The 27,516-nt window shown below is 39.3% G+C and overlaps 2 protein-coding genes across 4 annotated transcripts in view; one reads left to right on the forward strand and one right to left on the reverse strand.

Annotated features, from left to right (window-relative positions):
• Positions 1–3: 3 nt before the first annotated feature.
• Positions 4–20,857, reverse strand: zdhhc17 (zinc finger DHHC-type palmitoyltransferase 17). Its single transcript, XM_044108175.1, has 17 exons — positions 20,754–20,857; positions 15,244–15,347; positions 14,214–14,336; positions 13,978–14,055; positions 10,770–10,914; positions 9,839–9,903; positions 9,457–9,619; positions 8,637–8,762; positions 7,512–7,654; positions 7,193–7,293; positions 5,161–5,285; positions 4,476–4,538; positions 4,299–4,392; positions 3,240–3,323; positions 2,993–3,150; positions 2,803–2,897; positions 4–2,622 (listed from the first exon to the last, which is right to left on the reverse strand). The coding sequence occupies exons 1-17, from the start codon at positions 20,814–20,816 to the stop codon at positions 2,481–2,483; spliced, it is 1,872 nt and encodes a 623-aa protein (XP_043964110.1). The 5' UTR covers positions 20,817–20,857; the 3' UTR covers positions 4–2,480.
• Positions 20,858–23,342: 2,485 nt separating this feature from the next.
• Positions 23,343–27,516, forward strand: part of osbpl8 (oxysterol binding protein-like 8) — a 103,406-nt gene continuing 99,232 nt past the window's right edge. For all 3 annotated transcript variants that reach the window (XM_044107643.1, XM_044107645.1, XM_044107646.1), the window contains exon 1: positions 23,343–23,694. The gene's annotated coding sequence lies outside the window, so the exon portion shown is untranslated. The remainder of the gene's footprint in view (positions 23,695–27,516) is intronic.

A 27,516-nucleotide genomic window follows, 5' to 3' on the forward strand; every position in this document is an offset into this window, starting at 1 on the left:
TTCGCGTTTGACTGTATTTTATTATTAAAGCCATTAAAACTGAACCATGCCCATATGTTTACATCTGAAGCGGAGTTACAGTGGTATCTGAAGGTGGGCAGAGAGGCACTGGAGATGATTATGTGCTTTTTTTTTTCTTCTTCTTCTATTATCCCACATGGTGAGGTGAATGATCTGGGGTGGGGCAGTAGAGTAGACATTTGCAGCTGCTGGAAGATCTAGTGTAATATAAGATAGGTTTTGAGATCACAATGAGCCTGAAAGTGATGAACCAAATAGCCAGCATTCACTGATGCCCACTTTGAAAAGAAAAACAAAAAAAGGCATTGTATGATACGAGTCGCATGTGAGGCATCCGTAGTGACATCAGTGATTAGCGACGGGCGTAGCTCCGCCATGACGACGGAACCCGTCTTCTTCTGGTGATGCGAAAGCCGCTTCGTAGAATATAACCTCTCTCTATCCTTTAAAACTATTGCATGGACACATCTCCGCTTTTAGATAAAAAAAAAAAAAAGAAAAAAAATTTGTATTTTTGCTTTACAATTTTTACATCCAGTGGTATAACAAAAACCCAGCAATGTATGACATAAAACAAACAAACAAAAAAAAAAACACTAGTATGAAACATTCAAATATATTACACACCTGTTTGGGATGGCCCACCTGGGAGTCTGGCAACCTCCACTGACAACACACTGGATCTGAAGAATGACTCAAAAACCCCTCCCAAAAAACTGGATGAACATAATGCAGAAACATACTTGCAAATACTTTAACATTCACTATATACAGACAAACGTGGCTTTTGCTGGGCTGTCACCATGGTGACCATGATAAGGGGGGGGGTAGGGAGGGGCCGTTGCGAGAGCCCAGCTGTCCTGTACATGCAGTGGAGAGATTCCAGGTACTTAAAGGGGAACGGGGCGGGCTCAAATGCCTATAGACAGCAGCGTCGGACATCACTAAAAGCTACAGTCATACAACATGGATTATAGTAATTTGACTGTCTCCGTTTTATGCTTAGGTCAACAAAAGAACAAGAAAATAAAATCCCCAGGAGCACCTTCAACTAACACTGACAAAGGAGAAAACCGTTTATATACAAATGCACATTCTTTACATCTCAGTCCCTCCTGCTGCTGCTGCAGGATCTTCTCACTCACACACACACACGCACACACACACACACACGCATCCGCACGCACGCAGGGGTTTCTGGGAAGAGAGGACCTTCTCTCCCCCCACGGTTCCCCTCTCCGCTAACAATGGAAGTGTTGGCGTGAAACTGCTGGACCTCCTGTTCAGTAACGGCCAAATAAAAATATATATATTCATCGAACTAAAATAAAAACACGATCAGTGCAACATCGTAGGCAGACAAAAAGACACAACAAATAAGACTTTACAGCTTTAAAAAGAGAAACGTCTGGAATGAGGCTTTTCTGTAAACTTCTTACTTCCTCTTCCGTTTCTATGAATAAATACACTCACTGTACCTGTTTTGTTTTCTAGTTATCCACTTTCATGTCATCTATACCTCTTTAAAATGCTCTCTTCCTTATTGGAAAAAAAAAAGAAAAAAGAAAAATCCTATACAGCTAATATGATGTGAAATGTAAAAACGATGGCGCTAGAACATAGTTACTTTCTCTATAAATAGTTTTAAAATAAATAGACCTGTATCACATTGTCTGGAGGATATCTGTGGTGTTCAGCGTGGTTGGCTGCTGAGGGAGTCCCAGTTCTGCTTGGGCGCTGCACCGTTTCCAGATTATTACAGTGGATGCAGCTTTATTTTAGCAGAAAGCGGTCGGGGTGGGGAGAAAAAAAAAAAAAGAGATGGGATTCCTCCAACAGTTCCCTCCTGAAATCCCAACACTTTTCATCTGATAAGTTCGGCAAGTCCTCGTCGGCTCTGTTCGTGATTCGGCACGGTGCAAAAAATCAAGACCTTTAAAAAGACATTCCCTTATTCCTATCAAACCGAGAGTCAATTCACGTTTCCTTTCCCTAAAAATCGTTCCTTTAGGCTTCCCTGGCAACAATTAAGCACTGCCAAACCGAAACATTCCCGATCTGATCATCATTCGAAACATCAAAGACACACAACGAAAACGGGATATAAAGTACAGGGAGGGCAGAAGGGAGGGTGAAGGGACAATGCTGCCTCATCACAGAGTTTCACGTCTCCGGGACAGACAGACAGACAGACAAGCTTTTATTTTAGAGCTCTCCCCACTCTGCTTGTGTTTGGCAGCAACACACCGTCCAAAAGGCCCAGGAGAGAAGATGGGGATTTGAGGGGGTAAGTAGTAGTAGTAGTAGTGAAAAAGGGCAGGGGTGATGATGATGCCCCATAACTGCATGCTTGTCTTGTCTAATTCTCCAGTCTTAGATTGGCAAAGGAAAGGTGGTCCACAAAAACAAGAGAACACTGAAATGAAGCTCCAGATCGCTCAAAATTACACAATACTGGTTTAGCTGTTTTCCTCCCAGCCTGGTCGTCTGTAGTCTATTCTACACCAGCTAGCGCGCGTGGTCCAGTCCACAGTCACAGGCCGGATCAGGCCACAGCAGCGGATCTCGAAGAAATCTATGAGATTTCTGATGCAGCCGTGGCTAGAGGGGTCACAAAGAGAATGTCGCAGTGCCCTAGTTAGCTTAAGATAGAATAGAATAATCAGCATGCAGCTGGAAAACGGTATTAGAGGAGTTGCTTAAAACTGAAAGGAAGTGGCACAACAACTGAACCCTGCGGCACACCTCTCCAGATGATATGAAAGCAAGAACATGACTTACTTGAAGGGGCTCTCGATGGACGTGGCCGTAACCTTAAAGTGCTTGTATCTCCGAGCGTTCATCCGCTCGTTTGTGGTGATTCCAAGAGCCGCGATCTACAGTCCACAGAGACAGGGTCAGCTGACATTCCAGAGAAACACCAAACCGTGTCCCCTCCCTCCCACCCGTTATCATCTAGATGAAGCCGTACCTGGTAGAGCTGACACATGATGAGCACAGCTACCCACATGAAGTGGAAGGCGCTGTTGAGGAACATCCAGAAGATCCAAGGCGAGCAAGAGGCAATCTGGGTCAGGTAGAGCCAGAAGCCATCCTTGGCATAACTGGTGGCACAGTGCATCTTCCAGTCTGGTGGACGGGATCAGAAAGACGGTAGTTAGAAGGAGGGATGAAATTAGGAAAAGATGTAGATAAAACAAAAAGTGTGCAGAGCTTACAGGAGATGCAGCCGTATATCATCCAGCAGATCATACAAAGCAGAAAGAAGAGATAGCCCATGAAGTAGCGGTGATTCCCACTTCCTGTAAAGGACAAAACAATTGATTTAATTTATATATATGTTTATTGATTGTTTATTCCTCCTACGGTACGAGTCGGTGGGGTTTGGTATGCTATATTGTCCATGTTGGCCAACCATACCACAACATTCCTGGTCCACCTTTAGTTGTAGGTCAATAGGACGATGGTACGGAAAGGTTAGAGTGGAACTACTGGCATCACTCAACACTGTCCATTGAGTGAGAGTCCAAATAACCATACTGACCGTTGCTGTACAACGCAATAGAAACGAGACAAAAGTATTGAACATGTCAACGTTTTGCTCAATTTAAATCATTCTCAAGGAGTTATAGACATACAATTCACATCGGATGTCAGCTACCAACTCAAGTAATTCACAGACACAAAGAAATCAAAGATAATTTCACAGATGAAGATATGGTAAAAGAATTTGAATTACAGGAAGTAATAAGACTATTTATAGAACAGGATTGTTTCTGACCAGTGTCAATATCATCGTTCCAAAATTGCAAGCAACTACTTAAATTACAATTAGTGGTTTTTAACAATATGTGATGATCCCACAATGTGAGGCGAGTGTAACACATGATGCTGTGTTATATCTCTGAAGACGTTTTTAAAACAGAGGTAAAAATTACACAGATGGACTTGCTGTTTGTTCAGACAGTTTCCTCACTTTTAAACCATCATCCTGACCACAAGGTTAGAAAAAGGAAGTGTTCAAAGCCCCCCACCCTGCTGCATAACTTCCTTCCACTATGGTCTCCAATCTGTTTTACAGACAATGACTCAGGTTTGCTTGTTTTTCCCTCCATTCTCGACATTGTTGGGTTTCTGTGGCCAATTGTAACCAGTTTTCCCTTTTCCAGGATGTTTGCTTCAACGCACCAAGGGCCTGATGGAATACCATGGATGTTCAGATGCTTACATCGGCTTCTCAATCTTGGATGTTGAACAAATCCTTGTAACTGACTTACCCACACAGTTCCCCACCCAGGGACAGTGGTGGTCAAACTTTGCGATGCAGCGGTTGCACACGGCACAGTGTTTGGACCGGATGGGCTTCCGTATCTGAAAGAAAAACACAACCAGATGAGCTCTGCTTTCTTTTCTTATGACCAGCAGGACATAACAGATTTCAAGGAGGAGCTTACCAAGCAGGTGCTGCAGAATATGCTTAGATCCAAGCTGCCTGTCTCGGCTAACTCCACAATTGTCTGAAGAAGAAAAAGAAGAAGAAAAACTGAACAGAAAATATTTACTCTATGGTCTACACTGTACATTAGCAAGGATTACATTATGGTCTTGGTCAAGGGAGAGGCACAAATCAGAATATTGTGGCCAATCCCTTTAGCATCTTACATAAACAATTAGCAGTGTGTACATCTGCAAAAATTTAAAGCCTCATTTCAATTCTGGATTGTCAAATGGCCATGTTCCATTGCAGACACAGGCAGAAAGCCACATACGGCAAAACGATGCAAGACTGCAGTACTTTATTTAGACTTCCTGTTATCTAGTGAGAGTTGGTCTCTCTTGTAGCCTAAATGAACTGTGGAGGGCTTTGTAGTCTCCAAACTAGGGTACATTTTGCTTTCCTCATTCACAGGTTGTAGAATCTGGGGCCTGGTAGGAGACAGAGACCCTTCTCTCCTCTAATACTTTGTGATAATGAGGGACAAAGAGGCCTAAAGCAGCAGGGCAGAAAATCTGAAACGTTATATAACACTGCAATGAAACACGGAGAGAAATATCAGCCAAGACTGTAATTCAAACTATAGCAGAGAGATTAGTGTTATATAATCACACAGTGAATATGAAGCTGGAAGGGAGGAATACCTTTTTCTTCTGCTCCTCTGATGCCTTAATGATTCCAGGATCAGACTTCCAGGATTTGCCGAAGTTGTAGAACAAAGCCAGGGTGTTGACCAGGAACGGTATATGGACCGTGGCAAATGGAAGGTGTGCAGAGGGGTCAAGGCAGATATTGATAATATGGCTTTATTTATTTGTTTTTATTTTTATTCTCTTTGATTTTTACAGTGAACTGACTCATGACAACACTGAGCTACTAATTTAAAACTGGCTCCAGTCAGTTTTACACTTTTTATTTGTTTCTCTTGATTGAAGCGAACTGAAAATATACTTGAAAACTTAATTATTGTGATATTTGTGCGCCATTACACCCCTAACTATGACTATTTTATTTCCTTTGTATACAAAACTACTACCTCTATGTAAAAACCTGCAGGATTATTTCACTTATATTTTTTAAAGTCATTAGAAAGGCAGCAGCATCAGTTGGCCAAAGAAATCTAGAAATTGGTTTTAACCCAAAAAATTGGTTTAAAAATTCTTTAACGAGTAAAACTTGCAGCATTTTTTTTTCTTTCATGTTTTGTGATTCTTAAAGAAAAAAAAAATAGTTGATTCAGCAGGCCAGACCTCAAAGTAAAGAGGAAATCGGTATAGACTAGGAATAAAATCGGTACAAGGTACAATGCTAGTTTCATGATGATAATAAAATATAAAATAAAAATTCATCTTCATGGGAAAATAAGCTCCACAGTAACGATCTGAACTTTCTTTTGCCACCAACAACGGCACTGATAAATCAATGGCAATTTCCATCTGCACATGTGCAGTTAACAACGGTTCCCCCACTCCACTGCTCCCAATTTAGCAGGTTTGTCATTATTTTTTTGTTACTTTTCAGACTAACAAAGAAAGAAAAAAAAGTTATTGGCCAAAATCGGAATCGGTTTTCTACTTTGAGGTTCTTGATCACCACTCAGATGGAGACACTGGGGTCTCCTCTGTTTCACAAACATTCCCAGTTAAACTGGAGACACTGATGTATGCTGCACCAGCTCAGCCCAACTTCCTTCCAAGAATTCATTTAGAAGCTGTAAGTCATGACTCATCTCACTCAGGAAAAGAAACGTCTCCAGCTCCATCAACAGCTGGGATTTGTTTGCACAAGCTAGGACATGAAGTGAACGATGCCTGGACCTAAAAAGCCTGCGTGTGACGCTATCAGGGCAGCCAGTCACTGACGTTACTCTGACCAAAGTGAAGGAAGGATGATCAGTTACTGGACCGTTGGCTGTAACTTGACGGTGAGTCAGCTGGATCCCACAGGAAACCAGCCAGCAGACACTCTGGACAAAGCCTTTGTGTGGCAGACTTCTAAAGAAACATGCAGATGTGCTAACACTGAAGCCAGCAAGGACAAACGGAACTGGGCGTGCTGTGGTGGCGTAGGGGATAGCGCGACCCACATTTGGAGGCATTGAGTCCTCGACGCGGGCGTCACAGGTTCGATTCCCGGATCCGACGACATTTGCCGCATGTCTTCCCCCCTCTCCTTCTCCCTTTTCTGTCGGCCTACTTTCAAATAAGGAACACTAGAGCCCACAAAAAGACCCCCTGAAGGGGAAAAAAAAAAAGAACAAACGGAACTGAAAGTCTGGGTTTAATAGGAACTCATTTCCACATGACTAATGATCCATGCCATCACTACACCATGATCCACTTTCTCTCTTTACAGATGACTGCACGTGTGCAAACATGTCTGCTCGAGAGCATTTAAGCAACTGTAATGGATGTAATGTTAACGCACCGTTGACATGGCAAACATTTGCTTTTCTTCTTAGATTATCTCAGGTGAACGGAGGTCAGCTCACTCCCACATTAGAGAAGCAATGAGGTGTAAAATGAATGCTTCCCACAGCGATCATATCCTTATCTCACCTGGTGTAATTAGAAGCTAGTGACCAGAAAGGCTAAAACGCGAGTACTGAGCTGCTGCGGGCGGTTGCCGTGAGAACCGAACACGTGCTGCGCTCGGAGCGCCGGTGTGGAAGGATATCATTCCAGAACCAGTAAAACCAGGTGGAGTACATCCAGAACTTGGTCGCCAGGTAGATTCCCAGAGGCAGAGCGCTGTGCATGGAGTGGTCAAAGAAAGCCCTGCAGAGGAAGAGAATCGGGAGGGGAGATGGTTACCGTTAGGAGCAGCTTAGCTCTGATTGGACCAGAGCTTGTAGGAGTTTTCTAAGTGTGTGCATGCACACAATAAGGATGATAAAAGAGTTTCCTTTTTGCTCCTAAAAATGTGAACTTTAAGTACCGTAAACAAGGGAAAGTGTGGGATCTATTTTTTTTTTTTTTTTTAAGCTGGGACATACTTGGAGAGGAACTGCACGGCGACCCAGACGCCAGCATACATGATGCCCTTGATCAGCCAAGAGTCGACGTCCAGGTCAGCGATGAAACCCACCAGCCAGATGACGACGAACGGAGTTCCCAGCATCACTTTCTGCCTGAACTCCTGATTTACAAAGGAAAACATGAAAATTTTAAGAATGCACAACTCAAAAATATATATAAAAAACTAAGTTATAAAGTAGAAAGTATCAATGTTAATGAGTTTGTTTCCAGCCTGAGAGCAACGTCCAGCAATGTTGACCACAAATGAGCTGGGACACATGTCCTGATTTTGCTGTAGAAATATAAATTGAAGGCAACTAAACTTGGTGACAAAAAGAGTCTTTTTAAAAGACAAAAAGTTGCTTTAAACAGCAAAGTCAGCATTCAGTCTTGTTATCTATTGCATGAGTACAGGTTGAGTCTAGATTGGACCAGAGCAATGGGAATGTAGTCAACAGAAAAAATTGGAGATATTTGCAGCATTTCTACCTGTCCTCTGTGACCACTCCACAATAACAACACTGGTTTCCCCGACTACAGTAATGTGAATGTAGCTAAAAGCCAGGCGTGTCGCAGGAATCTAAAACTACTAAAGCAAATCTATGCAGATAATGGAAGGCAAGCTAATTTACCTTCATGAGCTATCATTCCAACATGTAAGCAGGGAGACAACAAATCATTTCAGGAGAATTAATGAAGATAATAGTTGAAGCTTTGAGACAGTCTGGGGTGTGTTTTGGCTCGTCCACCCACTCATGTTAAGTTTAATGATCAAACATCAAATTCAGGCATGTTTAAACGCTGCTATAGGATTTGCTCCTTAAAACAAAGAGAAGGAACCACCCAAGGTGATCCGAACAAAAACAACAGCCTGGGACACTCCTGGCTGTTCGGTTCTGACTTCCTTCAGACGCCTTTTTGAAAGGAGATGTTTCTGGACAACAGGAAGCAGCGGTCTGACCGGCCCGGGATGATATTAAATATCTCTGGATAAAGTTGGAAAGGTGCATTCAGTCTGAGCGTGCCTCCAGCTGCCGTGTTCACTCTTAAACAGAGATTATTGACGCCTCTGATAAACTGAACAGCTACAATAAAATGTGTACCTTGTCCATCTTCAGTCTTTTCAGATATGACGGGCTGTCGTAACCTTTGGCCTGCCGCGCTTCCTGTAAGTGATTGATCATCCAGACATTCTTCCTTTGCTTGGCGAGGTCCAGAGGTGTTTCGCCCTAAAGGTGGGAGAAAGAGCAGTCAGTACCGAACATGTTTCTGTTTTACGGCTGAACAGTCCAGGAAGAGTCATTATTCTGTCATGCAAAGTATTTTGCTCACAGGAATGAGTTATTACCTAAATATGAAGGTGGGGGGTGGGGACTGTGGCGTTTAAATAACCTAAAATCATTAAAAAATTTTATTTCAAATTTAATTTGGATTAGATATCCAAGCTTGCCATTCCACACAGAGGAATATATTACAAGCATTTATTTCTGATTATTTTGACTATTAAGCTAATCGAAAACACCTAATTTAGTTTCTTACAAAATGTGAACTTTGCATTTAAAAAAAAAAGTCTATGTAGGGTGGGCTTAACCAAAGTCTACGCCTCAAGAATCCTCTCCTCCTCTCCTCCGTCAGCGGCTATCCTGTTGTTTTCCACCGCACTTTTTCCTTCCACTAAACATCTTATTCAAAATCCATGGAATCCAACATTTTAACAACCTGCAGTCAGTTTCTGCATAAAAAAAAATAAAATTTTTTTTCTTCCAAACTAGTCGTATACTTTTATTGTCTCAGAAAGTTAGGGTTTATATTAGCCGAAATATATCCGAGCGTAATGACGTTTTTCCATTTAATTCCTGAACTGACTGAATTTCTTGATGATTTTTTCCCCGACAGCTCTGTAAACTAAAGGGAAAGCATCACCTTGATGTTCTGCGCGTCGACGTTAGCGTTGGCGTCCAGCAGCAGGCTGATGACGGTGGTGTTGCCGGCCAGCACGGCCCAGTGCAGCGCCGTGTTCTTGTGATACTTGTCGCCCAGATTGACCGACACGTTAAAGGTCAGCAGCAGCCGGGTGGGATCGACGCTGGAACGAAGGGAAGAGAATAGGGTCAAAAATAGAAGAAATCCTATCTGATAAAGATGGTTATCTATGTAGTGCTTTCAGAAAACTACAAGTGTTGTAGCTCATCTGGGCTTTTATGTGCCGGATTTTATGATTTTTTTTTTACGTTTCAAAAGGTTTTCCCACTATGATAATGTACAGTAATATATCAAAAACACGCTACTTTACAAACATACACACCTGTGTGTCCTGTAAGCTGCCCACATGAGAGGAGTCATGCCGTTCTGATCCATCATATCCACATCCTGCCACAAAAATTTTTTTTTTTTAAAATCATAGTATCACTGGAAGAGGATGCAGAAGAACAGGCTAAAAAGTGAAGCAATGGGCGCCCCCTGATGGAGAATACTGGTAAAAAATAATTTTAAAAAACACTTTATTTCCTTTCTACACCTGAAAATAAAATAGGCATAATATTTTTTACAAGATTATTTCAAATAACATGTGTGTCTGACTTCATATTTAAGAGGAAAACCATCTACTGGCCATTATGTGATAGATTGTTAAACCACTGATTCATTTATTATAAAGATGTAGCAACCTGTTGTTTTTCATCATCCTTTATTTGCAGTCGCACAAGAGGCGACGTCACACTGTGTGTGTTAGAGGTTTATATTTTTCATGCTTTGATGTAAAACCTGATTCCAGCTATGGAAAATGAGAAAAACACAATTACAGAGTTGGCATTATAAAATCAGGGTTTAAAATGGGCTTTTAATAGTTAAAATTAGCATTAGCATTGTTAGCACAGTTGGCATTATTGGCAGCAGTTTCTGCATGTTTTTCAGCTACATTTCCTACTTCAGAGTGTTTTAGGCTGCCTGTTATTTCCTGCACTCTGGTATTCTGAATTATCACTTTTGCAGATAATATTTTTCCTTTAAATAGACCAAAACGTATAAGAAGAAAAATCTGCATTTATTTTATTAGTTTACACTAAACCGAAACATTTTTGAGTTTTCTTTACTCCATATCAGGAGGCATCTAGCAGTGCTTATGTACCTGTCAATTGCTAATTGGAACACAGTTGTTTTTAAGAGTTTATGACAGGTCAATCACTGATCATGAAATCAGTCAGATTGTTAAGTAGTTGGTTCTTTGTTCTTCCTACCTGTCCTTTGGCGATGAGGTATGCCACAATAGAAGTGTGGCCGAACTGGGCGGCCAGATGAACACAACTGCAACCTTCCCCATCGATCAAAGACGGGTCTGCACCATACTTCATGAGCTGCACCACCATGGAGAGATGGCCTTGTCTGTAGGACAAGAAGAGTGCAAGACTTTAAAATACATGCAGATAATTCTTCTACACCGTCCACTGATTGGGGGACAGAAAAATATCACATATTTGTGACCAGCATGTGACAAACTAGGGCGTCACAGTTGTTGTGGCAGTAGGATGATGCAACTTTAGGAATTTGGGTTTAACCCCATCTGCCCAGTGAGAGTCCAACTGGTGGTGGAAACGCTCTATGATACACCGGACCATAAAATAGTGCACAACCATAGCGCCATACCACTCAGTGGAGACAAAGGATTACCTATATCACGACAGAGACGTAAAACAGAAATACTGAACAAAACTGAAATTATTACGGTACTTTTGTGGCTCTTGGCAGCAGTTTTGTGCTTCTCACATAGCATATGTCTTTTTAACTAGCCAGCAGCTGCCTGACTGGAAAGTCCCAGAAGAAAAAAACCCATACAGTATATATGAGATTAAATAGTGCTGACACGACAAAAATTCAAGACCTGTGATTAGTAAGGCCAACTTACATTTTCTTTAATGCATTCAAGACATTTTAAGGCCTTAATTTTAGATGAATTAATTTAAGACTTTAAATAACTAAAAAAAGAAGTTCCCAAACAGTTGTTAGGGGCTTCTGAAAGGTCACTGACAGCTGGTGTTGGTGGCAGGGGGGTGAAACCGGACCCTTCGATGTCTAAAGCAGTGATAGTGCAGATGTCTGCTGTTGAATGGATCTATCAATAATTCAGGAAGAGGGAATGCAATGCCACCTGCGTGCTTTGGGTGCAACTTGTGTGACCTTCCACACAACGAGGACAATATTGGATATTACAGAAAGAAATAAGGAAGTGATTTTAGTGCATCAATACACGGTTTTATAGTCTTAACAGTGAAGAAAGCAAGTCCAAAATGTATGATTTACAAACTGACATCAAGAAGATGGACACATTTTTATATAAGGGAATTAAGATTTGGACCAAAAGGTAAATATTTTATAGGTATTCTTTAACTTCATTCCTTAAAATGTATGAATTTACAACATACATACCTTAAAAGGGTACCGTAATCAAATCAAAATCAAATCAAATTTTATTTGTATAGTACATTTCAGCAGCAAGGTATTTCAAAGCGCTTTACATCATATAAAACACAGAAACACAAAGTCACACAACATGGAATCAACAATCAAAACATGACATTAGGTCAAGTTCCATCATTAAATTTCTAATTGATTAAGTTTCAAATAAAATCCTAAACAAGTGGGTTTTTAGTCGGGATTTAAAGGAAGTCAGTGTTTCAGCTGTTTTACAGTTTTCTAGAAGTTTGTTCCAAATTTGTGGTGCATAGATGCTGAATGCTGCTTCTCCTTGTTTGGTTCTGGTTCTGGGGATGCAGAGCAGAACCAGAAGACCTGAGAGTTCTGGAAGGTTGATACAACAGCAGCAGATCTTTAATGTATTGTGGTGCTAAACCATTCAGTGATTTATAAACTAACAACAGTATTTTAAAGTCTATTCTTTGAGCTACAGGGAGCCAGTGGAGAGACTTTAAAACTGGTGTTATGTGCTCTATCATCCTGGTTTTAGTGAGAAAGCCAGCAGCAGCATTCTGAATCAGCTGCAGCTGGAGGATTGATTTGTTGGACAGACCTGTGAAGACGCCGTTACAATAATCAATACAACTGAAGATAAACACATGGATGAGTTTCTCTCGATATATAACGAACAGAAATACTTCTGACACCAACTTTTATTTCTATGTGTTGGAGAACATTAACCTTAAAGGGTCCTGAATGGGTTAGCAGTGTTGAGGTATTCTAAGGTTTTAACTGTTCTCTTTCCATAACCAATACAATTTGCCATCAAACCTTTATTGCAGTATAAAGTCCTTTTAACAGGATGCCAGACGATATGCTGCGGTGACCACACTATTCTCAAAGCATGCAGGAACAAAGTGCTGGCCCTTCCCATCAGGGGTCAGTGACCTTTTCAGTTCAAAGAGCCCTTTTGATGCTAGCACAATAAAATACAATATGTCTAGAACCACAAAACCATCTTAACTCTCTAGAAAAATGATTGAGATTTGTTTCCATTTAGATAAGAAGTTGAGTCCTAGAAAACACACAGAGTGGAGAACCTGAAGCTGCCTGTTTGAATGGGCTGACTTAATCAGTTTGACAATCTAGAAGCTACTTCTACTATCCTTCTGACTCAGTTTGAAAGGAGCTGCCGTCATTGCAGATGAGGTAGAAGTAGGAAGTACCTCTGAGTTATGCATTTTTTAAATAATTGCATTTTTAAGGTTTCTGCAGGTTTCACCAACTCAAATTTAAGACTTTTAAATATCACTAGAAATGGAATTTAATACACATATCTCCACTGAAATGTACTAACTTTGGCCAATTATCTGCTGATAATTTTTCACTTACCCATGATAAACACAAAAAAGCTAGCTAGCTAATAAAAAAAAAAAGGTATGTTAGCCATCTTGAGTCACAGAACGCAATAATGATGTTTGAGTGTGACTCAAATTTTTGCCTGATAGAAAAGTTCCACAAGTTACAAAAAACATGCAGAAAATATACAAGAATTTTTTTAAAAGTCCTGCCACGGCAACATTTATTAAAGGCTAATTTACTTTTTATAGTGAATTTAAGGCACTTTAAGGCCTTAATTTTATAAACACAAATGTATTACTTTTTAAGTATCTTCTTAACTCATCAGTAATCGACATGCATCATCCTACTCCCAGGTTATCTCTGGAATATCCAGATAATAACCAGGGTTAAGTAACAAGTGGAATAATGGTGTTACATAACAAATAATTTTGTTTTGTTCATCTTTGTGAATTAGCTCAACCTCCGTCAAACTGGATGGGATTTATTAAGTACAGGAGACTCAACCACAAAACGTAAATTTCAGATAATAAGTATGAATCACAGTACAACTCTTTGGTTCCTAAAAATACATTTTCTTGTCCTGCTACAGTAAAAATGAAATCCAGTCTGTTTAAACTCGATCATAGGAAGAGATTTAATGTAGACAGGTTAGATCAGGGAGATGTGCGTCACCTTGTGGCCCAGTGCAAAGGTGTAGAGTTGAGGTCTCCGCCCAGCTGGTCAACTATGGCCCCCTTTGATATATAGTACCTGCACACAAACACAACACACTGAGTGAAATATGCCACTTTGTCTATTTTCCCATCTTATCAGTGTTTAAACTCTATAAACAGAGAAAACAGCTTGTTCGTCTCACAGGTAATTACACCTAAGCTACTGCATGCACAAGATGTTCTGCTCCAACTTACTTCACCAAGTCTATCCTGTTGTTGATGGCGGCCCAGTGGAGGAGCGTTACGTTTTCTTTGTCTGGCTGCCGAACGTCAAAGCCCGCCTCCACCAGCTCCCTGCAGCGCTCGAAGATGCCGTACCTGCAGCACAAGCAGTAGCGCGGTCAGACACTGGCTGGGTTTCCACTGACTATAGAATTGCGCAATTTGACATTTCGAAAATAAAGTTGCTTTATGGAAACACGTCAATTTGATATAACCCCCCCTCATTTTTCAATAAGATGTTTTGGCGCTAGGATGAGTTAGTTTGTTTGGCCGAATCGAAACTGGTTTACTTCACAAAAATGGATTGGAAACACTTCTTATGCATCGCACGAGTCACATGATCAACAACGGGAAGTTACTACCGACGTAAACTACAAAGAAAAAGACAACAGGAAGTAGCTGCAGAATCATAGTCTGGCATGTTTTTTAAAGACTTATTGAGTGAACAAAGTTATTCATGTGTGATTTTTGTTTATTCTTTAGGTTCTGTTGGCTCTAGTAGCCTTTATTTGAAAGTAGTTCGATAGGAAACAGGGCAATGAGAGATGGGAGAAGACACGTGGCAAATGTCGGCAGGCTGGGAATCGAACCTGCGACCACCGGCACAATGACTAAAGCCTCAATACGCGGGTCGTGCTTTGCCCCTGTGCCACCTCAGCACCCATTCACGTGTGATTTTAACTGCATTTCTTTTTTAATGGAAACACCACAATCACAAAACTGTTCTTTTCAACACTCGTGGAATATTGACAAAGTTTCGTGCACCTTTGTAATATGATCAGGTTTAAATGATTCAAAGTCATTCCTGTGGATAAACCCCACAAGACATTCAGGGAAGTGGTTCCTTACACTATGAACAAAACAGTTTGTCATTTTCCTAATAATTTCTCATAAAAACATTCAGTTACTACAGTAACGACTACCCTCATTAAGCCACTCGTTAGTGAGAAAGGAGTGGCTTAATGAGACAATTTCCCCTGACACAGACAAGTCTTGTGCTCACTGTGTGGCTTTGACGATATCCCAGGTGCTGTAGTCATCCACATGGTTTTTCCGGCTGACGTTCTCGCTGTAGCCGTGGTTGTAGTGACTCTGGGGTTTGATTTCCTGGGACATCAGAGGAAAGATATGAAAGGAAAAGAAAAGCCAGGTTAGGCTGTGACAGAATAATGGAGGAGACTGTAGACTGGACAGTGTGTTTAGAAGAAGAGAAGCCACAAAATGTCACTGCTAAAGAAGCTGGTTGTTCACAGAGTGGTGTATTAAAGCATATTCAAAGAAAGTTGAGCGGAAGGAAAATCCGCACAATCAACGGGGATAACCACAGTCTTGAGAATTTTGCTGAATTATAAATTATTGACAGTAATTATTGCGACAAACGATAATATTGTTGTTTTGAGAACATTTTCAAGAAACATATTGATAATGACATAATAATCCAAGTTTGCTCTGTCTAAAGAATATATATATATATATATATATATATGTATATATATATATATATGTATATATGTATATATATATATATATATACATATATATATGTATATATATGTATATATATACATATATATATATATATATGTATATATATATGTATATATATATATATATATATATGTATATATATATATATATATATTGTAAACAACACTCAATACTGGAACTGGAAGACATTTTAAATAGCCAATATAAAGACACAAAATCAAAAAACAAATAAAATGGAAAGAAAAACCACAACCATGGATTATCATCTCTCTGTAAACAAAACTGCCCTTCAAAAAATATTAATCATCAGAATGGAAATGATCAAGCACATTTTAATTTATAACACGACTAATTCTAGAATTGCACAAAAAAAGGCTTAAATGAAAACTTTTAAGAATGCAAAATGAGGAATGAGCCAGTTTTTTAAATCCAATTAATCTTCAGAATAATCAATTACTTAATTAATCGATAACTAAAATTGTCTTTAGTTGCAGCATACTTTTAAGCGTGCCTCTGGTTTTTATTTGCAGGAGACGTCTGCGATTGTAAGCCTTCCAACTCATCTGGAGACTCAGTTAAGGGGAGCAAATGTCTTTCTGCTTCCTCTGAGCTTCTGGAGCAGAAAGAATCTGTTTTTGCTTTAGCGATTATTATTCAGTCGCTTTCTCAGGTCCTCCCTTCCTGTAGAGAAAACCTCTGAGCTCTGTTTTGATCCACCTTCTCCCCTCTGCCACCTGAAGAGCTGAGGATTGCATTTGTCGCCATGGTGATACCACCTGGGGGCATTTTTTATTTTTACTTATTTTGATGGTGTTACCTTACAGGTAAGATGGTGCATCATCTTCAAGCTGGGCCTCAGCAGAGCGGCTCGGTGAGGCATGAGGCTGCCGTTCCCCAGGAGGACCGGCTCACATGTTTATGGCTAAATACGATTCCCACAATCATATATCACACTCATAGTTACTGCTGTGCGGGAGAATTAGCATCAGCTGAAGATTCTCACTGAACTTGGCTGCCTCCCGGCTATTCTTTAGCTGCTGCCGGCTGTGGCCATGGCTCATAATCCAATTCAGCCTGAAATTAGAGTCATTTCAGGGCGCTAATTCAATACTGAAGAGCAGCTACAGTGCAGTGATTGGAGGGAGAGAGGGAGAGCGGATGATGAGGATGATTCACAGTAGAAGAATCAAGTGACTGAGCATCGGTCTGCCTTTGTTTTCATTTGATAACCAAGCGAGCTAAAAGCTTTCTCGCTCGCGTTTAAATTCTTTCTAGAGTCGCGCCGCTTATAGCGTTGGTATGTTGGAGAGGCTGTGTTACACTGCGGCAAAAGCAAATGAGGTGGATTAGCACCGGTTGCCAACAACGAATGGTTTCATCCAAGGGTGTGCTGCCATGGCCTATCGTCGCTGCTGCCCAGACGTTTAGCTGTTAGCATGCTAACAGTCTTCGATCAGAGGCCTCTGCAAATTAGTCACCACACTGACTGCTACTGGCCCACAGCATTAAAGTCCACAACAGCTTTTTGAAGATACTTGTGTGATATGAGATGACAACATGTCCTGTCACTTTACGATAAATAAAGTATTTTTGAGTAACTGAAGTTGATAATGAATATGTTGGGTTACTATGGTTCCTCTTAATTTTTCATATGAGAATTAAATACCTTCTCAGAATCCAATTCTCAGATTTCTCCTTCTGTTTTTTGCGTATTTCTAAACTACAGAAATAAATATTGACAATTATTTTAACACCACTTTTTCTATGAAGATCTGGACTTTAATATGAAATCTACAAAAACAAATGGATTTCCATAGTTTTTCCAGACTGCAAATCATTGCTTTTGAGATGCTGTGCAGATTAAAATATGCAACCAAAACATACTGGCATTTATATAGTGTAGTTTTCAGGTATTCTAATAAATTTCTTAGAAGAGCTGTGATTTCCATTAATTGGAATAAATTCCAATTAACGATGTCTAAAACCCCACAAAAATGTCTGGATTGATAGTTTTACTATTTCCTCCACTGTTTGTTCAATCAATACCAATGAATTTAAAATACATCTTTTAACAAATTACTTTGTGAAAACATTACGCCATAAAAGCTGATATGGTTTCCTAACAGCACAAGATAGGAAATAACTCCCAACAAGGACAATATCCTGTTGTGTTCTTCCAATTAACACAACATACAGTAATTACATCTCAGCTCCACAACAGCAGGCACTGCATCTCATTCAACCTCCGTGACCCACCCGTCTCTTCTTCCATTGTTCTCCGGCTGCGTGGGAAGACAAGGATCAAGACGAGGAAACCTCCAGCTTCAGTCTCAAGACTTTCTACGCAAATATATACAGGAAGGAATCCCAAAAAATTGACAAATGCTTCTGTTCTTCTGTGTTTTCCAAATGCATCCACCTAGAACACTTAAAAAAAAACCTACAACCTCGATCAAATGAAGCTAATAAAAAAAAAATAAATAAATAAAAAAAAACAAGAGATATTGGTATCAACCACAGAAAGCATGATCAGAGGATCTGTAACCTCTATGGAAAATCTATAGATATTCATGTAGCATACCAGACCTATAACTGATCTACGGCTCTAAAATCCAGAAAACCTTAACTGGAGCACAGCACAGCTACAAATAGTTTGTGAAATTGTGTTAAATTACAAATAGAAGCCACAACTACAGTACGTCCAGGTATCCAGTTTGTACAAAGGGCCAGAAATCATCCATCGAAAGCCATCTTTACTGAGTAAATTAACCCATATGGTAGCATATGGTAGCTTGAACAACATAGTGCCACCGTGAATCATTTCCAGTGCTCACTGTTGAAGGCGATACCAGGATCTAAACCGGGCCGCTCGGCCTGCTGGCCACAAACCAAGTAGTGAAGCAGGACTGCTGCTAGAGGAGCATGCCAACTACCGCTGAAGCAAACTACAAACAGACACGCTGTGACTGAAATCCCTGCCAAGCAAGAAGAGCAAATAATAAGCAGCGTACAGACAAAGTGATAAAACAGCACCGAGATTTGAGGATTAATACCCATCTTAGGTCAAATATAAAAATAACCATCGAAATGTTATGAGGAGCGAGAATGAGAGTGGTTTGTTTTTACAACAATTTGTCTTTTTCTAATGTGTGCAATATTCGATAACGGGCTTTGACCGTAAATTATCTGAATAAAGTAATAAATTAATCTTGGTGTAGCTCACTGGGTTTGTTCAGAACAATTAGAACATTGTACTTGTTGTATTCTGATATATTCTGAAGATTCCTCAATGTAGATTTGAAGCCAGCAGATTTTTAATTTTTTTTTTTTTTCATAACTGATGAAGGAAATGCATCAAAGTGTATCCTGCTGGTTGATGACTTAATAGACCAAAAACAATGTTTGATAAATTTAATATATAGGAAGAAAGAATTGTGCAAATCCAATTATTTCTGTCCTCAGACTTTATGTCAGACGCAGGAAAACAACGTTTTGGGTTGTTTCTGATCTGCAGTGCTCCACAAGTATTAAAAGCCCCAGTAAGGACTTTTAATATTCATCACACACAATGACACATTCCCACCATACCTCTTCCTTCCACTCAACTTTACATTTATATGATTAGATGTCATTATGTTGGATTAAATGTTTTTAATGTCTGTTTTTTTGTAAATATTTCAAAAACATAAAAGTATCTAATTTGGGTGAACAGCATTTTTTTTTCTAATTTTTAAGTTTTGGGGTGTCAGTCAGTGACCCAAAAGCCAAAAACATCAATTATTTGACAGTAATTGTTATGGGAAACCAAGGGCAAGTGTGAATAAATGTTGAATGCCCTTTATTTTAATGATTTTTATCTTTGTAGATCACTAGACAGAAAAAATATTTGGCAATTTAAGCATATTTGGTTTCTTGTTTTTGTCCCCCAAAATGTCATACTTCATGATGCTTGAGGAACTGAATTGTGGATGGTTTTATTAACTGATCAATCCTTATACAACACAACACGGATGTGTTTTTTTTTTTTAAACTACAAGAATTAATAACCTTTCTAATGACAATTTAACTTGAAGAAATTAACCTGTAAACATTGTTGCTAATCACATTCGCTCTTTCACCAGATCAGTGTTCTCTGCTGGGGAGGGCTTCTTCTCAGCAGCACTACAAAGCAGAAACGCTTTAACAACGCTGCATGTTGTACAGATTTCAATTCACCTTTGCATCCGTGGATTGTGATGGAAAAGTCAAGTAAGATCCAAGGAGGCCAAACCTCACAGCTTAAAGCTATTCCATAGTTTTAAATGGTCTGGGCTGTCTTTGGCAGAGAAGAGAATGTTAAACAGGTGGCCATAACGCAAAGCCTGATTATATATACATGATTATATATACACGCACTTGTTTGTAAATTGCTCATTTTAGCACGCGCGACAGAAACAGACATATTTACAAGTGTTATTCGAACGAATAAGTGCTAGTTTAGAGAAATATTAAAATATATTAATTGTTGCCTAGTGAAGCATTTTGTATTCCTTTTCCAGCATGTTTAGTATATCATGCTTTTACCTAGTCGCTTTGTAGATAACTGTTCAGTTGACATTCATTTCCATATCCCAACCAGCGATAAAAGCAGCAGCCAGGGCTGTCACTTTAGCCACAAAGCTAACCTCCTATGACAGGAAGGATTAACCCTTAACGTTTTCCGTCGCTTCCTTTATTGTTCAGCCTCGCTCGGGACACGCAAACACATAATTCCTCTATTACCAACAACATTTCTCAACGTTTATATCCACACCAACATCTGCCCAGCGGTTGCTGGCTGGGTAGCAAGAGGAGGGGGCTAGCGTTAGCGATTAGCATCGCTAGGCTAGCTGGCTGACACCCCCCTCACCCGCCTCCATCGGTGGTAATGCAGGGGGCATTCGGAGTTTCCAACAAAGGCCCAGAAAAACAGCGAGCCGCACCGACAGAACCCGTTTTGGGTGTGTTCATATCGCCGTGCAAAGGCGTGGAGCTCCCGGAGCTTACCTCGGGATGGAGAATAGGGACGCAGCCAGCTTCTTTCTCATATTCCTCCATAGCGTCGGCCATCTTGGTGGTGACAGTCGCCTAGCATTGTGGGAAACAAGAAGCTGCGTAGGGGGGGAAACAAACAGAGGCAGGGGGGGGATTGTCAAAAACAGATTAGATCAGCGCAGTACTGATTATATGCGCCCCCTCCCACCTCAGTTTAAGTTAAAGGTAAAGTTTTGATATTTTAAAAGGAGATTCTGTTAAAAAATAGCAATGGTTCCTCTACCTGTTATAGAGAGGTGTAGATGTCACACTGGGTTTGTAGAAGCTTAAATAAACCATTGGATGCTAACAGATAGTCATACCCTTTCTGTTTTAGCTGTTTTCTTTTAAAATTTGAGGCAACTAAAATTGAAAATGTTCATTTCCCTGTTATGAGGCGCTAGTAGAGGACCCTGGATGTCATAGAGAAAACAAAGATATCCAGAAACTGCTACTGATGCAACACTACAAAGTGCATTTTTGTTGTAGTTGCTGCTAAGTTAATTTTCATTTTGGATTTGAATACAAGCCTTGGGTCTCTCCACATTGCATGTACTAGTTATGTCCATGTTAATGTCTTAATGTTATGCAACATTTCTTTTTTAAAAGGTTCTGTTGGCTCTAGTGGCCTTTATTTCAAAGTAGTTCGACAGGAAAGAGGGTGATGAGAGAAGGGGAAGACATGCAGCAAATGTCACCAGGCTGGGAGTTAAACCTGCAACCACTGGCACGAGGACTAAGGCCTCAATACGTGGGTTGTGCTTTGCCCCTGTGCTACCACAGCACCTTGCAACATTTCTGTAATAAAATAATAAAACACTGTAAATAGTTATTCAGTAAGTTCAATAAGTGAGCAGCATTTACTAAGTGGCAGTTCTTGCATGACTCCTTCTGGTTCCCTCCAACCAATCAAAATGCAGGAACTCGTGTTAAACTCTATGTTGGGATAAAAATCAGTCCCTTTGCATCTATCTCCATCTAGCGGTTGTGCGTCCCCTTTGAGGTGCCGCCCTGGGCCACTGCCTATATGGCCCATATCAAAAACCGCTACTGCATTTACAGCAGAATATACTTTGTAAAATTATTCTCTGTTGTTTTACAGACGTTTTAAAGAAAACTTTACAAAAACATACCTGAGTACAAAAATGACCTCTGCACTGCTCTGTCTTTAGAAACTGGATTTGACCGGGTGTAGTTGATTGTTTGCTTTGTAAAGTGGTTGTTGTGAATTTCCAAATATGAATAAACTAAATAACTGTAACCTGTTTTCAGTGTGTCATAAGAAATTAAAGATGAGTAAAACATTAGGCATGTATAGAAAACAATTTTTAAAAATCGCGCAAGATATAATTCGAATGTCAAGATAAGGGCTGGAATTTCATATTTCTGCCCCTAGATGGCCACCACGAACAGTTTCAATCAGGGGAAAAAAGCAATACCTGTAGCGGCCGCGAGATGTCTTCATTTACCAAATTATGAGCAGCACCTCTCCCCTGAAGTGGTTGGGCATATTAAAAATGCCAAATCTTACTTTATTTTACAAGACAAAGGGGGAAAAAAATAAGATTCCTACGATTATACCCTGATGATTCATGTTATTTAATTAATCTGAACCTGAATGTATCAAAATTATTATGCAACAACCGTTTATTTCCCCAAACCTAAAGCACATATACAAACAGCCAAATATCAATGTGACATGGTTGTTGTTTGTTGTTTTTTTATTTAGGGTAACATAATACATATTTATTTAGCGCAAGGCAATTACTATCTGCTGGAAATTGAAAAAACTATCTTAACTGTGTCCATGCTGACCGACGTGACAACGCACATGAACGATCACGTGCGTGGATTGTTCTGCCAGGAAAATCAGACGATCGCCGAGTAAGAACAAGGGCTATTTTGCCTTGCGATGCTAAATTTCCACATAATGACAGACACGGATGGGTGTGAACCCTTCAAAATAAAGTCCGTTTGCGTTATTATTGAAAAGAATACAGCATTTACAATGTACACAGTTTTATAAGGATTCATGTAGCCTTTGAGATAATCATATACTGAAGAGTCTTCTTGTCGATAGCATCACTCACAACTTTTGAATATGTGAGTGATACTTGGATGACACATTTATTTCCCCTTTGAAATAAATAAAGTATTTTTTGAATTGAACGGAATTTGAATGGAATTGTAAGAGAAAAAACTAAAGGGTCTCACGTCCTTAACTTTACTGTTTTCTATTGAAAAAACAAAATGGTTACACTTTAGCAAAATTGTAATACATTTTTAGACTAACATAATTCAAGCTTATTCAAACCAGGTAGAAAATTGTAATTGTATATTAAGCAGTTTTTATGTGAAGTATCAGAATTACTAATATATTACAGTATGTAAAAATTATTCATAAAAACGAGCCGAGATTCCCCGTTTCCAATAAGTCTTACGCCCCTTTCCAAAGTCAACTTGACACTCACAATATGGCGTTTCGCTGACGTATCCTGCCCCTCTCTCGATGTAGTTTTTAATGTGAAATTTTAACCGGAAGTGGCGTACCCTTCAGCAGCTTTCACGTGTGCTTACCCCAGCAGTTGACAGAAGAATTCAGACTCTGGTTGCTTTCGACCACACTAAATTGGTTGAGAAATGGACAATAAGGAAAGGGGGAGGAGAAAAATCATGAAATTCAATTTGAACTTTTCCTAATTTTAATCTTTTAGCGAGGCGTTGACATTGCGTCGGAGGATAGCGCGTAGCACCCTCGCGCCAACCACTGAATGCCAAGGGACATTAATCAACATTAAGCGTCGTCAGCTAACAGTTAGCAGGCAGAAACACGATCCAGAGGACTACTTTACTGTTTATCTCTTCCCAGCCTGTCACGCAGCCAGAAAGGAGAACCCCAAAGCCTGAAACAGAGGTGAGTCCCATGTAAACAAATAGGCAAAAAAACTGCATTTATTTCTGTTTTTATTTTTTTTTCTACCCCTGCTTGTTGTTAAACGCGACTTCCCTAATTGCTAATTCTCTGTGTGTCTGCGGGGGTGACAGACGGATGCTGCAGTCGAGCAATGCGTATTATTATGTAATAAATCAGGATTAGCGGGTCTGGGGTGAGCTCGTAGCAGCAGGTTCATCTCTATACGCCTCCCGTTGCTTCTGTCTCCGAGTCTGTCCCACATTGAGTTCAGAGGTGAAGCTAAACCAACCCGCGCTGCTAGGATGGCATGAGATGCAGCAAATTGTTTCTGCTTCTGTGCTTCACATTCCTCCCAGCCGTATTATCTCCTTCTCGGTCCCAGTGTTCCGTTACCACTTTCGCCCGGAGTACAAATCTGAGACTTAGGGGGGGAGATCGCTTCCTGTTGGCTACCTGGTATCAGGTGGCAAATTGCTACCTGATGTCAACCTGTGTTGAAACCTAGCTTCAATTTCTTCATGTGCGCTATCTTACCACACTATTCACCTTTAACTTTTCTGCATTTTATCACCTGATCTCAATGGGTGAAGTGTGGTGAAGGATTAAAAAAAAAGCAATTTATTTTACAATTAAGTTTTATTTAACCTAGGGCAACTAAATGCCTTCAGAAGTGACAGAAATTTAAATCTTGATGATGAAACAAAATGAATAAAGGACAGTACTTGAAAAAAGTAGTTGTAAGAGGCTGAAAAAGACTTGAGACTGCCCTAAAGGGACAACAGTCTAAAACCAACAGTCTGAGGTAGAGCTCGGCAATATGGCTTAATAAATAAAATTTCAAATTTCTTTTTTTGAAACCAAATCCATTTTTTTCTCTTCTTAATTTATTTTTCATAAATGACAGAAAATATACAAAAAAATGGCTTTTACTTTAATTATTCCTTCTGTGATTTCACCGAAATTCAAAGTAATAAAAAAAACTAAACTTAAAAAAATCCAGATAATCCTCAAAACTGGAAAATTTGATGCATCGATATAATCAATTTATCACCCTGCCTTAGCCCATTATGAAATCATTTAGATCAAAACATCTTCATGGCCTAGTCAAAGTCCAGGCAAATTTGATATTCAGACACTCCAATCTGAATTAGGCTGAGCTAATTTGCTGAAAATGAATCAAATCCATCAACATAAAGTTTTCTTTGGGGGGGTAAAAAAAAAAAAAAAAGAAATGTGACGGCAATTTAGATAAGAAGTTTCCACAGTTTTTTCCCGTGCCCGACTCTGTCTTTTGGAATCTCGTGGAACATTTCCATATTTCCATTCGCTGCTTGTTTGCGCATGTAAAACCGCAACGGGTCATCCCAGACTGAACTCCTGTTTGTTGGCAGGGAGCAACAGAAGGGCACAAGAGCTCCCGGCTCATTTGCAAGTTAAATGCAGTTTCCGCTCAGCCCTCGTCAGAGCCATGGCGCCGCCCCCGCTGCCACACGCTTAGCCTCGAATTCGAATTGAGTCTGCATTTTGGAGCAGCAGAGAAGCTGATGTTAGAAGAAAATGTTTTGCTGTGGTGTGTGTGTGTGTGTGTTTTTTTTAAATTAGCTAATCAGAGAGGAAAGATGCAACTCCGTGTTGACAGCGGATGTGCTCACTTCCTCTTAAGTGTTTGGCCTTTTGAGATCAGACGATGTCAAGTCATGAAGGAAATGTGTATTTAGGAGTCTGGTTGCCATGGAAAATAGGTCTTCAGTGGAGTATTTACCTCTGGATGTGAACTTGTGTAACCGGAGCTGATTAATTATGCCAAGTGCACGGCTTGCTGGAAAAAATGACGTTTGCAGAAATTTCACATAAGTCATTCTTTGCTAAATCAGCTGACTGTGCATGAATAACATTTTTTAGTTGACTTATGCTTCTTATGTGTGAGACGAGTTCCTTAGAAAGGATTTTGGCGCATTTTGGACTCCACAAGATACTCCACAGGTGGTCTAGATCATGTCAGTGCATCAAAGTATGCAATAAGGTAAAGGATGAATCAGTTAATCACACAATAAATTAAAACAAACAAAATTTCCATTTGCGTAATTTATTGTTTTTCTCTTTTCTCTTTCTCTCTCTCTCTCTCTTTCTACCAAAAACCGGACGACAAAAGCTTTAAGTCTGGTGCTTTTATCTCGGCTTGCCCTTTTTGTTTACTGAGACTTCATAATTCATTAAATTTTTTTATTTTTTTATTTGTTTGTTTGTTTTAATATACAATTGAGTTCCAGTGTTACGTTTTCAATAGAATTTAAAGTTTCTTGATCTTTGAGAATGTATTCTTGCATCATTATGCCATTATCATGATACTACTTGAAAATGGTCTCAAGACAACAATATCATTTTTTGCAATAACTTCTGGGAGAACTTCTCAGCAAAATTTGTTATTGCAACAGGCCCAGGTTGTCATGCTTGTGTAAATAATCTCTTGCAGTATGTATTTGTTAATAAGACCTGTTACTTGTTTGCTGAGCTGCGGGCCTCATGTGTGACTTGTGTGGACATTTTTACTTTCGTCTTGTTTGTGCAGCATCAGAAGGCGTGTTTACGTGCACATCAATATTCAGATATGATCCCGATTAAGAGCTTACTCCAAATGACATGGAGTCATGCGAAACGAGCATTTGCTGATCACCTTAGCCTGAAGGTCACATTCAGAGTTGGTAATAATTGAATTAGGCCGAGTGGAGTATCTCCCACCTTAGTGTCCCGCTGTGGAGGGGGAATGTTATTGGAAAGCATAAAAGCAAAAATAAACCTGGTTTGGCTCAAAAATTGCAACAGTTTGGGGAGACATGATGTGTAGCAGATTTACTAAATGAAATTACAATACCTTGCATGGAGTTCATGGAAACTAGGGAAGCTAGTATGCCGTCACTGTTTTGTAGAACGTAATAATCCTTTGGATTTGGTTGGCTGCCAAAAAGTGGCACGGGCTGTTATCACATCAGATATAGATTTAGTGACCGAGGCGCTTAACCGCCCTGTAAGTGATAAGGAAAGTGATAAAGAAACAGAAGAATGAGATAAATGGACCTCAATCTTTGAAATAAAATCTCAGATTGTTTTTTCAACCACATTTGATTTTTTTGTCCTTAAAAAAAATACAAATGACAGAAAGTATCTTAAAAAAAAACAAAACAACAGGCTTTTATTTCAGTAATTTTTCTGTAAGTTGACCTGAATTTAACGTCGCAAAGAAAAACAGAAACTGCAAAACAAGCTCACCAAACAAGCTAGTTCTTCTTGGGTGAGCTAGCCAGCTAACTGGAATATTGTTTTATTGGAGACGCAAAATTCCTGTGATCCAGTAGACTATGAATGTGTTGTAGTAGATAAATTTTTGGTTAATTATGCTAGATAGAGAGATATAGTATTATTATTATTATAGTATTATATATATGATATCATATATATATATATATATATAATATATATTATATCATATATATATATATATATATATATATATATATATATATATATATATATATATATATATATATATATATATATATATATATATATATATATATATATATATATATATATATTATATATATATATATATAAATATAGCATAGTTATATATGCTATATATATAAATATAGGCTATGCTTATATGACTTATATATACAGTACAGACCAAAAGTCTGGACACACTTTCCAATTGAATTCAATGAGAAGGGGTGTCCAAACTTTTGGTCTGTATATTATAAGTCTATATATATATATATATATATATATATATATATATATATATATATATATATATATATATAT

This window comes from Gambusia affinis, linkage group LG23 (assembly GCF_019740435.1).
Source record: "Gambusia affinis linkage group LG23, SWU_Gaff_1.0, whole genome shotgun sequence".
In the NCBI taxonomy this organism is placed as follows: Eukaryota; Metazoa; Chordata; class Actinopteri; order Cyprinodontiformes; family Poeciliidae; genus Gambusia; species Gambusia affinis.

Coding starts and splice junctions, on each gene's coding strand:
- zdhhc17 (XM_044108175.1), bottom strand. CDS start 20,816: ATGGCCGACGCTATGGAGGAATATGAGAAAGAAGCTGGCTGCGTCCCT. Junction 9,620..9,838: donor GCAGCTTACAGGACACACAG/GTGTGTATGTTT, acceptor CCTTCGTTCCAG/CGTCGATCCCACCCGGCTGC. Junction 2,898..2,992: donor TCATGTGTCAGCTCTACCAG/GTACGGCTTCAT, acceptor TGTGGACTGTAG/ATCGCGGCTCTTGGAATCAC.